Below are 13919 nucleotides of genomic sequence, written 5' to 3' on the forward strand. Positions count from 1 at the left end.
CTGGGCATGGTGGCACATGCCTGTAATCCCAGCTACTCAGGGAGGCTGAGGCAGGAGAATCGCTTGAACCCGGGAGGCAGAGGTTACAGTGAGCCGTGATCACACCACTGCACTCCAGCCTGGGCAACAAGAACGAAACTCGATCTCAAAAAATAAACAAATAAATAAAAAAGAGACGATAAAATCTAGAACTACAAGAATTCAACAGGTTGATTAAACATTCATACCTAGTGAAGAAAAACTGAATTGAACAAACTGTCAAAAATGCAGCATAAATACACGATGAGATGAACATTATGAAAGAGAGGAGAGATACAGATGACAGAGTGAACATGGAGTTTCACAAGGAAAAGAAAGAGAACACAGCAGAGGGGATTAAAGAGACAATGGCTGAGAATTTCCAGACTGATAAAAAACACCGATCAGAGAGCCTTTGACCCTGTACCACTCTATAAGCTCAACATGAAAAATCCAAAGTGAGCCCAGCTCTAGAATTTAAAATTCCAAGAGCCAACACTTCGTCAAGAAATGAGCCTCTCCTTGAATGCAGGGAAATGTTTGCCAGTCCTCCTCTGGCTCTGTAGAACTGGAGGAAATTGGTCGAATGCACCTCGCCAGCCCCAGAAGGGACAGTGTCTCAGGCTCCAGGCCGCTGGGCAGTGCTACCTGTGGTCATGTCCTCCAGCATCTCCAGCAGCATGTCCTGCGTCTCATCGATCAGCTTGGTCCTCTGAACCACCAGCTTCCGCAAGCACAGGTATCCATTCAGCACAGTACCCACCAAGCGACTTTTAAAGTGTCTTTTGATAGATTCCACCTCAACAAAGGAGGAGAGAAGGCCTGTGGAAACAGGAAAATGTTGCTGTGAGAGCTCTGGATGAGAACATAAGGAAGGTCTGTGTCTCAAAAGATTATGAGCAACTCAAAAAGCAGGGAAAATCTGCCTTTGTGCACGGCAAGTGTTCAACGAGCAGAAACAGTCAATAGCAAACAGGGTATCAAAATCATAAACGTATCAATACAGAAAAAAAATGCAGAGCTTAAATCTGCACTAAGGTCAGTACAAGACAGAAGAGAGTCAACCCCAGTACCCAAGGAACTAAGGGTTGTCCCTAAAACACTAGGATGCCCTAAAGGAAGGTCCAGGAGGCTCTCTTTACCTGTGAGACTTTTAAGGGCATAGCCCTGCTGCAGATCGGTACTCAGGGTAGCCTCCTCCAGGGCCAGCAGACGGGCTATTTCCTAAACAGGATGACAAGTGTAGTCAGTGTGACAGCACTGCCAAGGATACCAGTTACCTCCACCACTGTCCCAGGAGCTTGCAGCACTAGACACTCAGGAGTTATATCTTCTTAATCGAATCCTTGCAGAACTCCTTTCCAGGAGGCCAAGAACAGTTGCAGCGCTGGTAAGGGATTGCTTAAAAACTGTAAACAGTCTAAATGCCCCCAAGAATTTGCTATAGCCATATAATAAATATAATAAAGTCAAAAAAAATTTCCAAACCCTTTCAACAAATATTTCTTCTCAGCAAAAATAAACCAACAAAACACCATGGTAGAGTTTATATCCAGGTACAATGAAGGGGGAATTAGGGAAGGGGCTCTCTTGGGCAATAGGGTAAGATACCTTGGTGATGAGGTTGCCCACATAGGGTAGGACTCCCCGAGCTGCCAAGTAGACTTTCCAGTGCGCGGAAGTGATGAGCTTCTGGTAGAGAGCCAGGTACTCGGCCGCACACTCCCCAGCTATGCTCAGCTCATCCAGGTAACTGCCACCAGGAGGGACAGGGCACTCTAGTCAAGAACTCTAACATTTCAAACGGCTCCAAGGCTCCCCTTTCTCCTCCCAATCTTTCCTATCTTCTGCTGTCTGTCTCTCCTGCTTCCTAGAGGGAGGAACAGCATCCAAGAAAGCTCCAATTCCCACATGGGAATTTCCCACACCTAGGAAGCACTCAGAGCACACCACAGGGAGTGAATGCCACAGAATCTAAGCATTCACATTGTGGCACTGATTGCTATGAGAGAATTAAAGAAGATAATGCATGCCAAGCATTTATGCACTCAATCTCGATAAATATTAGCTGCATGAGATCTCAAATATTAGCTGCTGCTGCTAACACCTTCACCACCACCACCACTACTACTATCACTAATAGTCAGCTTCTTAACACTTTGTTGTTTCTGGGGTCTTCCACAGGGAATGAGGTGTGCCTTTCATTACCCTGATCCATGGATTCCCCTGGGAAAGATGAAAAGGCTCTAGAGGAAGTCTAACCACCCTCCCCATCCCACTCCCAAACAGTACCTGGTAAGTAGGTCCAGGACCTGCTGCTTGCGGCTGGGAATGGTGGCTAGAGCTTCCACAATGGTACAGGCTGCCTGCCGTGCAGCCTGCGTTGCTGGAGTGAAAAGCACCTGCAGGACAGGGGAGAGAAGAGGCCATAGGCTCAGGGGATGCCCTGCCTCACCAGGCCTCCAGCAGGGCAGTCAACTGCCACCCATCTAGGAGAGGTCTTCTGGGCAGCTCTCTAGGAAAATATTAGAGGTAAAAATCACCAGCTAACACAAGACTCCAGTGTTTTAGATGGGGAAGGGGGCTGTGAAAGAGCCCTGCTTCTGCATGGAGACTTCTCCATCAGGAGTTGTGAAGAACACACCTACAATAAGTGAAGTAGGAAAAAGGGATCTTCCTTAGCAAAGATCATTCTTTTTTGGGGACACTTATATGCTGAATACTTTGATTTAATGTAAACCAAATATTTCTTATTTTATATATCAATGGACAAATGCATTACCTAACATAGAATTACTTTAGCTAGAAAGAAGAGGGAGGGGAAGGACAGCAGAAGATATGAGAAGTGGAAGGAGAAAAGGGACTATGGTCAGGGAGGAAAGCAGAAAAGCACAAGGAGCTTGTTGAGATAAGCAGAGGAAATTCTGTTTCGGCCAGCCCACCATGCTAGCCCAACAGCTACAACCAAGAACCTGTACTCACTCCCTATTTGAAAGGAAGCAAGAACAGCAAAGAGAAAGAAGGGATGGCAGCACAGACACATGGTGAAGGGGCAGAAACACACTGCTCAGAGTCTGGGGTCAGGGGCGCAGGGGGTGAAGAGTCCAGAAGTGGTCACTCACTTGTCGCAGCCAGTTGTTATGCCCCAGTTTGAGATCCAAGGGGGAGGTCCTCTTCCCCCGACGGCTCAGGAACTGTTTCCACCTCCACACATACTTCTCAGTCAAATACAGATGGCGGAGCTCGGATTTGCTGGGGGCTTTCCCATTGCCATCTATCCCTGCAAGGCCAAGGTTGCAGGGGTAGGTAAGTAAACAAGAGTGACAGAAGGCAGGGCTGTCAGAGCACAGGCAGGACTTCCCGGCAGCTTGAAGAGAAAGACATACCTCTGATAGGAAGACACTTCTTCCAGGCATCATAGGATGCCTTGGGGTCTCTCTTGAGCCACAGTTGAGCCTGGGCATGGATCTCATTGCAGTATGGCTTCACCGTGGTAAGGGCCTCGACGGGGACATCCTGGAGGAGGCAAGTGGAGCAAGGTGAGGGCGCTCAAGGGCACGCCTGAGCCATAGCCCCAACAGCATGGCACTGGTGCCCCAGGAGGTGACGTGCAAAGGCAAGAAGATCAGGAGGATCAACATGTGTATCTTTTATGCCCAAATATGTGTTCCTGTTAACCATTTTGATCCAATTTAGCAGCAGTATCTCTACACTGAGCTTAAGGTCAATGATTTTTATTGTGCAGCAGAAGCTGTGGCTGGCTTCCTACAGACAATCCTATAGCACATACAGTAATTCCTATCCCATGGCTGATTTGCAGTTTCCCAAGCATAAATCTTCCAAGGGTCACGAGCAGCCTCCAGCATGCAAACTGTCGCTAACTAGAAGCAGCCTGTAGAGAGAGAGAGCGCCACAGACAGACACTCCAGGCCAGTGCATCTCAAGCTGTTTGGCCTCAGAACCCTGTTGTACTCTTGGAAAATTATTAAGGATTCCAGACGGCCGGGCGCGGTGGCTCAAGCCTGTAATCCCAGCACTTTGGGAGGCCGAGACGGGCGGATCGCGAGGTCAGGAGATCGAGACCATCCTGGCTAATACGGTGAAACCCTGTCTCTACTTAAAAATACAAAAAAATAGCCGGGCGACGAGGCGGGCGCCTGTAGTCCCAGCTACTCGGGAGGCTGAGACAGGAGAATGGTGTAAACCCGGGAGGCGGAGCTTGCAGTGAGCTGAGATCCGGCCACTGCACTCCAGCCTGGGCGGCAGAGCAAGACTCCGTCTCAAAAAAAAAAAAAAAAAAAAAAAAAAAAAAAAAAAAGGATTCCAGAGAGTTTTGCTTTACATGGTTGTATCTATTGACATTTCTCATGTTAAAAATTAAAACTGGCTGGGCGTGGTGACTCACGCCTATAATCCCAGCACTTTGGGAGGCCAAGGCAGACAGATGATGCTTTAGTCCAGGAGTTCAAGACCAGCCTGGCTAATATGGTGAAACTCCATTTCGATACAAAACACAAAAAAATTAGCTGGGTATGGTAGTATACACCTGTAGTCCCAGCTACTCAGGGGGCTGAGGCAGGAGGATTGCTTGCAACAGGGAGGAGGCAGGGGTTGCAGTGAGCTGAGATCGTGCCACTGCACTCCAGCCAGGGTGACAGAGTGGGACCCTGTCTCAAAAATAAATACATACATAAATAAAAACAAAAAACTGAGAAATTCTTAAGATATTTGTTAATTCATTTAAAAAGAAGAGTAAATCTATTATTTGTCAACCTAAATTTTATGTTTTCCAAAGCAAAAATAACCTACAGAAAGACGTGGCACTGTTTTACATTTTTGGTAATTGTTTAATGACTGCTTTATAAGACATCTGGATTCTCATATCTGCTTCTATGGTCAAAGTGTCATGACAGGTTGTTTTGGTTGAAGTATATGAAAAACACTTGGCCTCATACAGATATACAGTTGGAAAAGGAAAGAATATTTTAACAGCTTTTTCAACTAGTTATGGATTTTTTTCATTGAGACTATACCAAAACTCAACAAATTCTAGGGTCTGAAAGATTTGCTGTAGTATGGACTCTGAAATCACATCAATAAACTTTTCATAGTTCATTACACTAACCTTCATCTTTTACCTGGCAGGATACTATAACATGCATTGGTCATTTAGAAAACACTGGTTTACACAGTTATGTCGGTTCTTCTTAAAGCCCACTTCATTCATTTTGAGGAAAATATGTGCCAAATACCTAAGCCTGAACAACCACAATTTGCCCATCAGCCATTTTTTTTCAAGCACAAGCGGAGATCCATGGAAAGGCAGCTGGTTTGGCTTGCATCTCACACAAGTGCCTTTTCTCAGCACAACTGCTGTACTTGGGGTGCAGCAGAGGCACTTTCTGTGTACTCATTTTGTCACACTGAGCATTACACAGATTAGTAACCAAGAGTGGAGATTTAATAAAATTAGTTTGTACTGCTTCATCAAGGATATTCTTGATGAAGCCGGGTGGCAGTGAAGAACTGCACGGGGCCACCGCCTTGTCAACCTAAGGCACTGGCCATCTCCCCAGCAGCAAAGATTTTGTACAGTCAGCACAAACATCACAAGATGACAGGGGCAAATAGTGTCTTAGGACAATCATGAAAATAACTTTGTCCTCACAGATCTCTGAAAGTCTTAAGAACACCTCGGAGTCTGTGAGCCAGATTTTAGGAACTGCTGCTCTCACTAAGTTACATGGAGCAACATGTGAACATCCACACCAGGCCTCAGTCCTTACAGGGCAAGTAATTCTGTGAAAAATCTCCCTTTGCCTCACACTGTGGAAACAATGACGGTCATGTAGGGATGGGTGTCCTCTTCTCAACCAAGGGCCGATTTTACTTGCTGGGAATCTGGGGGAAAATAATCCCTCCATCAAAGGGAAGGAAGCAGAGTGCCCAGTGCTGCCTTTTCTGAAGGCAGCTTCAATGTCCACCCTCCCCACATCATAATCCTAGTGCTTAAGCAATCTTCCTGCCATGAGGACTCTGTTGCCCATAAGGGATGGCCCATCAGACAGAACAGGAGTCAGAAGGACCCAAGGCCCAATCCAGGGCAAGTTGGTGGCAGAGCCTTAGGCATGGCCCAAAGAAAGAACTATGGCTGAACAATTCAAAAGCTGATACAAGCAAGTCAATCTCTGGCTCAGCTATAGTTATTTTAGGATAAAAACAAACTTGGTTTCATTTATTCACTTAACAATAATTTACTAAGCAGCTATTACAGATGTTATACCACCCTATATACTAGACATAAAAAGTATTACTAAGATGGTCCAGGCCCTGGATTCAAGGAGCTTACTGCTAGCCTAGTAGAGAACTGACCCTCTAAGGAGCAGCTAACAAAGCAAAGGAAAACATTCTAGGCAAACAAAGCAGGAGACAGCCACAGCTAACATTTGTTAAGGATTAACTTAGGCAGACACTGTTTTGATCTCTTAGTCTGCATTATGTCATTTATTTTTCACAACACTTCAAGATGGGGACTATATTCCCATTTTATAGATGGGGAAACTAAGGAACGACTTGCGCAAGGTCACAATGCTAATAAATGGAAGCGCTGGGATTTGAACTCAGAAAGTCTGCTTCAGAGCCTGGGATTTCTATCACTGCACAGCACTGCATGTGCAAAGGCACAGGGGTAGGAAGGACACAATGCTTTCTGGGGGCTGCAAGTTATCTAACATGACTGGAAAGAGCTCAACCTTCACAGCTAGCCACTTTGCTCTCTGCTTTGCAGTTTCATGTTTATTTTACTTCAACCATCCTTCTCAAAATCCCAACCCATGTCTGCTGAACTCAGGCAAAGGCTGCACGGGAGCCACTCAGGTGAGGTGGGCTCAAGGCAAAGCAGAGACCATGAGGAGGCAGGGCACACTGCCAGGGAATGAGGAGGGCGGCCGCCCTGCCCTTCCCTGTTAGACCCCTGCTTGGCCCAGTACCTTGTTCTTCTTGCTAGTGGGAGCAGGTGGTTTTATCAGCTTCTGCAAGATCCTCAGGCACATGAGGGTAATGTTCTCAACCACCACGGGAGTCTTAATGTTCACAGCCATGAGGAAAAGGCTGAGAGCTAGGGATGGTCAGGAAAGGCAGAGTCACAATCAGGAACACTACACACCTGCTCTGCAGAGGCCACCCAAGCATGTTTCCCTCCTCCCCTCCCATTCCAGCCAGGACTGCACCTTGGAGCCTCCTTTCCTTTCTCTGAAAAGCCCCTAACTCACCACAGCGTAACCGGAGCTCCCAGCAGCTGTCCTCCTTGGAGATAGAATCTGTCAGCAGCAGCATTTCATACTGTAGGCTACTTGCCTAGAAGGCAATGGGAAGAAACATGAGTCAAGAGGGTCAGCTCCGGTCCAGCGACTCTTAACTATTAATACAATTTCTGGTTCTAGGTGGCTCCAACAGAGACAAAGGATAGACGGAGACCCTTGTGCTCCAGGCTCTTCCCTGGGAAAACCATTCTGGAATAATGTTCTGCCCCTTCCCTCCTCCGTCACCGCAGGACCTGGGAGGGGGATGCTGAGGAACACAAGGCGTGTGAGGGGGAGTCAGCGAGGACAGCTGGGCCTGCTAGGCCGGCTCACCAGATCGGGGTTGGCCCAGTGGCCCTTCAGGGCTGTGGAGACCTTGCCAATAATCAGGTCATTCATCTGCTGAGTGGCTTCTGGGTTGTCTCTGTGGAAGCAAAGAGAAATGGAGTCCTGTAATTCACAATCAGCTGTGACACTCCTTTCCACCTGAAGGGGCCCAGAGAAAATGAAATCAATGTCTAAAGCTACCTGGCCCCAAATTTTCTACTTCCTTCCCAGGGGCAAGACTACGGCTTTAGCTTCACAAAACCGTGGTTGGTAATAATAACGGGCCCATCACAGCCGCCTTACCTATGAACAGATGCTAACTGAGGGAAGAGCACCACCTTATGGGACCCATGTCCCAGGCGACAGAGCCCTGTTGTCTGGTGTGACACATCTCCAAAACCTAGATGTCAACTCTTAGTCTTGGTCACAGCTCTTTCCCCGACCTCTCTATCTGCCTGCATGTATGTCATTTTCCAGGAGGCTCTCACATCCTAGTTTATGTCTCTTTGTAGCAATGTTCCCATTATTAATAACAAAAAACAAACCTATCACCTCACTCTTGCTTCCCAAAATACTGAATAAGCCCCAAAGTCCTTACACAGGCCCACAAGACCCTACAGGATCTGGCCCTCGCACCCTCTGACCTGATCCTCCTCCCGAGTCTTCCCTACTGTATCCCTGTCTCCAGCTACATAGGTTCCCTGTGATGCCCTAGCATTCCTGGCACACGCCTGCTCTCAGCTCCCCACTTGCTACTTCCTAGGCATGCAGCCCACTGCTGAGACATTGCTATGGCTGGCTGCCTGCCTTCACACAGGTCTTTGCTCAAGTATCACACCCTCGGGAAAGTCCTCCTTGACTACCTTATCCAAAACAGCACGCCTTCCTGTATTCGGGGTCACCATCCCTGCTTTATTTTTCACACAATCTTATTTCCTGACATTATATTGTGTAATTATTTGTTTATTGCAGTTCTCCCCACCTAGAATATAAGTCACACAAGGATGGAACTTTATTCCATTTACCACTGTATCCCCAGAGTCTAGAACAGTGCCTGGCATTCAGCAGCTGCTCAATAAATAATTGTTAAGTTAGTGAATAAATAATATAGCAAGTACCATTTATCAAGCACCTAACATGTTCCAGAATTTATGCCACACAAAGTAATCCACATAGCTCTGGCTGTAGGATCTGGGACATACTAAGCACTGGACATGCATGAGTTATTTACTGAACTACCTCATCTATCCTCAACCACATGCTTTTAAGGTGGCTATTATTGTCAGGTTTTTGTTTTTGAGACAGAGTCTCACTGTCGCCCAGGCTGGAGTGCAGTGGTGTGATGTCGGCTCACCGCAACCTCCGCCTCCTGGGTTCAAGCAAGTCTCCTGCCTCAGCCTCCCAAGTAGCTGGGGGTACAGATGTGAGCCACCATGCCCAAGCAATTTTTTTTTTTTTTTTGAGATGGTGTCTCACCCTGTCGCCCAGGCTGGAGTGCAATGGCGCAATCTTGGCTCACTGCAACCTCTGCCTTCTGGGTTCAAGCAATTCTTCTGCCTTAGCCTCCTGAGTAGCTGGATTACAGGCATGTGCCACCACATCCAGCTAATTTTTTGTATCTTTAGTAGAGATAGGGATTTTACCATGCTGGCCAGGCTGGTCTCAAACTCCTGACCTGCCTGCCTTGGCCTCCCAAAGTGCTGGGATTACAGGTGTGAGCCATCACATTTGGCCCTATTTTTGTATTTTTCTTTCTTTCTTTTTGAGATGGAGTTTCGCTTGTTGCCCAGGCTGGAGTGCAATGGCGCGATCTTGGCTCACCGCAACCTCCGCCTCCTGGGTTCAAGAGATTCTCCTGTCTCAACCTCCTGAGTAGCTGGGATTATAGGCATGCACCACCACACCCAGCTACTTTTGTATTTTTTGGTAGAGACGGGGGTTTCTCCATGTTGGTCAGGCTGGTCTTGAACTCCCGACCTCAGCTGATCCGCCTGCCTCGGCCTCCTAAAGTGCTGGGATTACAGGTGTGAGCCACAGCACCTGGCCCTATTTTTGTATTTTTAATGGAGACGGGGTTTTACCATGTTGGTCAGGCTGGTCTTGAACTCCTGATCTCAAGTGATCCACCAGCCTCTGCCTGCCAAAGTGCTGGGATTACAGGCAAGAGCCACTGCGCCCAGCCTACTGTCAGTATTTTTCAGATGAGGAAAACACAGGCTCAGAGAAATTAAGGAAACTGTCCAAGGCATATAGTACAAGTTATCAGATACTGAAATTGAGTCTTTCCAGTCCAGAGTCCAAGCTCTTAATCCCCAGGCCCCACTGCTCTGCTCCACTATCTTCTTTCATGTGAGTCTTTCTTGAATTCAAGTGTCTCTCTTCCCTTCCCTCACAAGGACTCAGGGATAGTTTCCTCAAGACACTGTACTGGAACCAAAAAAGCAATTCACTCACCTACACCCTGTGTCTCTTTCCATCTTTCCTGTTATAAGCTATCTAACCTGCTGGGTGGTCAGAAGCACTATTCTGTGCACCCTCTAACGCTCCTGGCATGGCTGCTGCCACCATCCCGAGTGTCAGTAGGAATCACTAGGCCCATAACCATGGTGTGGGTGCTAACCGAGTTAGGAGGCACATGAGCTGGCGGACCTCCTCCCGCATGGCTGCAGCCCCTCGGCGAAGATTATAATCAAAGAGCTCCCGGATAAGGCCCTGGGAGACAAGGATGTGCCTCAAGGCCGGGTTGGTGGCCAGGGCCCGAAGTAGTGTGATACAATGTTCTGTGACAGCCGAGGCGCAGCCGTAGCACTTGGTGGAGGATGTATGGCCACAGCCCAGGACGGATAAGGCACGGTACTGGCTGGCAGTGAATGTGGGCTGCACAGAGGTCCGGGATGATTTAGTGGCTGCTTCCCTCTGCTGTAGGTCATATTCCAACAACTCTTTACGCGAAGCAAAGACTTTCTAAGAACAAAAAGGTAACAATAATGGGAATTAGCAATTAAAATAAGAAGAGGATGTTAATTGGAAAATTAGTTTTGCTTTAGAAAAAACTTTACATGCATTATATAATTTAATCTTCTCAATAACCCAACCGGTTAGATGCTTTATCTCCATTTTACAGAGTAGGAAACTGAAGCATGGAGGCACTCGCTTGACCAAGATAAGTGGCAGGGTCCGAACTTAGACTCAGATGGTAGGCTCATGCTCTTAACTCCCATGTAACAAAGACAAAGGTCAGAAGCTAATACACGTGTAGCAAAGATGGCACTCCAGCAATTTGGGGTTGAGGGGGGAGGTAACTGGATGCTCTCCTTATCTGAGGTACCTCTGTCTATGGCTAGCCTCCCATCTCATGGAGATTAGGTCTGTGACACTGCAACTGACACATGGCCCACCCTGGTTGATTGCAGTTGGTGTGCCCTTACCCTACAGCCCGCAAACATCGCATATCAGAAAAAGAGGGAACAGAATCTTGGCACCAAATTTTTTAAGACCAGTAACCCCTCTACTAAGAGATAGGTTGTTAATGGCTTAAAAAAAAAAAAAAAAAACACCCATATCTATGCTACCTTCCCATCACCAGTATGCTCAGTTATCTAGCATGAACTCAGCATTCTGACCAGCGCCATAAATCACGGTGGGGGAGATGCCGTTTGGTGCAGCTGCCTGCCTGCCTTTTCAGCTGGATTGGGCAGGAACAACACCAAGACTTGGACTGCTGGATAAGAGAGCAGCAGGACTGCTTTGAAAACAATGCCAGTAACACTTGGACAAAATACACCCCAAAGCTGCTCCCCGCTCTCTACCTGGATGATTTTGGAGAGTTCATCAAAAGAGTTCTTGCAGTCTCCACAATACTCCTGAGCCAACTGCAGGATGTACCGATTCACACTGGCGGAAGTGGAGCTGATGCCCCCTGCTGTTCCTGAGTCATCCTGCAACCCCAAGAGGTAAGCTGTCAGGCTTCTCACCTAAGGTGATCTCACCTAGGAGGCAGTCTTCTCATCATGACCCAAGGCCTTCTCCAAATGCCCTTTGCAGCATGGGATTACCTGTGGCTTTTCTGGAGCTGCCTCATTCACTTTGCAGAGCAGGTTTTCCAGCTGTGGCCGATGTCCCATCAGCTGATGATACACTCGATCAGCTTTATCCAAAAGTGTATTGATGTTGGATACAGCCTAGACAAGAAAAGACAGGGACCTGAGTGAAGGCTTTTTAGCTGATGACTTTCCCTGAGTGATCCTCATTGCTAACCATTTACCAGAACATTTCCTATGGGTCAGGCACTGTGTTTCATATACATTATCTCTGTTCTTCACAATAATCCTTCCAGTGAGGTGGGTATATTATTTCTAATAAAAATACAATGCACATCTGTGATACATAATAATACAATGCTGAGAGAAGTAACTTACACTAGGTTACACAAGTATTAAAAGTATGGCTGGAATTAGAATTTCTGTCCTTCTGACTCCAAAGCGAAATGTTCTTCTGTTATCCCTATAGGTGCCCCCTTTCCACTGTTCTTTAATATCTAGAACCTCACCCCTACCCATATCATGCAGGCTGGGAACTAGCACTGGACAAGTTAATATTGAGGGAGGACCAACAGCCTCAATATGAAGCAGTCTGTGGAACAAACGCAGGGCAAAGCATCCAAATCCAAAGTTATTTGTACCTGGAGATACTCTAGTTTCATTACCAATCAACACTTTTCTAAAATCCTATGCAAACCATGTCTTCCAATATAATACATCTAACGCCATTCTTCGCTCCCACCCAAAAGCTGGGTCCTGAAACATGTTGAGTCAAAGAAGGCTTGGACTAGAAAGTAAAGTGCACTGCACTGCACCAGCTCTGCCCAAAGTCCAGATCAAGGCCACAGCCCTGAGTCTAGGCCAAATCTGGCCTCACCTTCTTCCGGTCTTCTTCATTCTCAATGGGATCCACTGCACAGCAAGGTTTGGCATAGAGCATGAAGTCGAAGCGGGCATATTTACAGAAGCCACAGGCATTGCAGAGGAAGGGATCCTTTTCATCATAGTTGATGGATCTAAGTAGCCAAAGCGTTTGGGTCAGTGAGGTGACAAGGTTGGGTGGGGTAGGGGTCACTCTGAGGAGATGGATTGAGCCACACGCCCATACTCTGGTAGCCACTGCAGGGGCTACTGAAGGGGCAATAACAAATGAATGACTTAAGCAGCCAGGTAACAAGAAAGCAAGGCCCAGGGCTAACCTTCTGGGCCTCCCTCCGCCTTAACCCTCCACCCCGCCTCAGGACAGGCACACTCGTGCGCACATGCACATACACACACTCACTCTCTCTTCTTCCTCCTCCCTTTCTACCCTTGAACCCGCTCTATAAACCCGTAATTCTCTAAATGTTCTGAGGGAATCAGACACTGCAATCGCTCACACTGACACCATTATAGGAAAACAACAAGGAATGTGCACGGCCCTGGCCCAGGGGACGACCACTGACTTACCTGCATTTGTGACACTGGTACACATTCTCTCCACAGTTGCCACAGACCCCTGGGTTGGCAGGGACTGAGGCACTACAGCGTGGGCACTGCAGGGTCTCTGTGGAGGCCTGGTAGTTTTCATAGAAGTCTGCAAACTCAATCATCAGATTGGAGGCCACAATGGGCAACGGCAGGTCAATCTTCACCTCTGTCTGCCCAGGGGTCAGCTGAACCTTCTTGGCTTTGTGCCAGCGAGCTGGCCTAGGAAAGACAGACAGCCTTGAGATTTTCTCATCTAACCTTCAGTGGTAACACTCTGATGAGACAAAGAGGAAGACTGTCCCATGTATTTTTCTAAGGCAATTAAGTGGTTACTCTAAGGAAAAGAAATCTGGCATATAACAGGAAGCCAGTTTAAAAAAAGTTTTCCACTACCTTTTCTCTATAAAAAAAGAAAAGAACATACAAGTGCTTTAAGCTGTTATATATGATACCTTTTGAAATTCCAGGAAAACAACAGAAGTATATAACAAGGGAAACCATGACTCCAAAAGCATGCCACACTGAAGCCTGTAAGAGGTGCAATGATGATGCATGCCGCCAAGTTCCCATCCTGACAGCAACCATGGAAAGATAAAGCTAGGCTGTTTTAGAGAGGCAGAGGAAGAAAATCAGGGTCTGAACCAAGTGGTAAGTCGAGTCATAAAGAGGAAGGTATGTAATAATTTTGGGGTGATTATATTCACACAATGAGAGCTAATATTTACTGAGTACTTACTATGTGCTAGGCTCTGTTCTCAGCACC

General features: G+C 47.1%; 1 protein-coding gene across 5 annotated transcripts in view; it reads right to left on the reverse strand.

The window, feature by feature from the left end:
* UBR4 (ubiquitin protein ligase E3 component n-recognin 4) overlaps window positions 1–13919 on the reverse strand; it is a 141033-nt gene that overhangs the window by 32192 nt on the left and 94922 nt on the right. For all 5 annotated transcript variants that reach the window (XM_030912638.1, XM_030912639.1, XM_030912641.1 and 2 more), the window contains 14 exons: window positions 13136–13375; window positions 12564–12702; window positions 11702–11827; window positions 11456–11584; window positions 10267–10610; window positions 7653–7743; window positions 7290–7374; window positions 7008–7135; window positions 3405–3534; window positions 3141–3298; window positions 2311–2420; window positions 1630–1771; window positions 1161–1242; window positions 667–840 (listed from right to left, as the gene is read on the reverse strand). In XM_030912638.1, the coding sequence (XP_030768498.1) occupies window positions 667–840; window positions 1161–1242; window positions 1630–1771; window positions 2311–2420; window positions 3141–3298; window positions 3405–3534; window positions 7008–7135; window positions 7290–7374; window positions 7653–7743; window positions 10267–10610; window positions 11456–11584; window positions 11702–11827; window positions 12564–12702; window positions 13136–13375 (2078 nt within the window). The remainder of the gene's footprint in view (window positions 1–666; window positions 841–1160; window positions 1243–1629; window positions 1772–2310; window positions 2421–3140; window positions 3299–3404; window positions 3535–7007; window positions 7136–7289; window positions 7375–7652; window positions 7744–10266; window positions 10611–11455; window positions 11585–11701; window positions 11828–12563; window positions 12703–13135; window positions 13376–13919) is intronic.

The sequence above is a fragment of the Rhinopithecus roxellana genome, chromosome 12 (genome assembly GCF_007565055.1).
Source record: "Rhinopithecus roxellana isolate Shanxi Qingling chromosome 12, ASM756505v1, whole genome shotgun sequence".
Lineage (NCBI taxonomy): Eukaryota > Metazoa > Chordata > Mammalia > Primates > Cercopithecidae > Rhinopithecus > Rhinopithecus roxellana.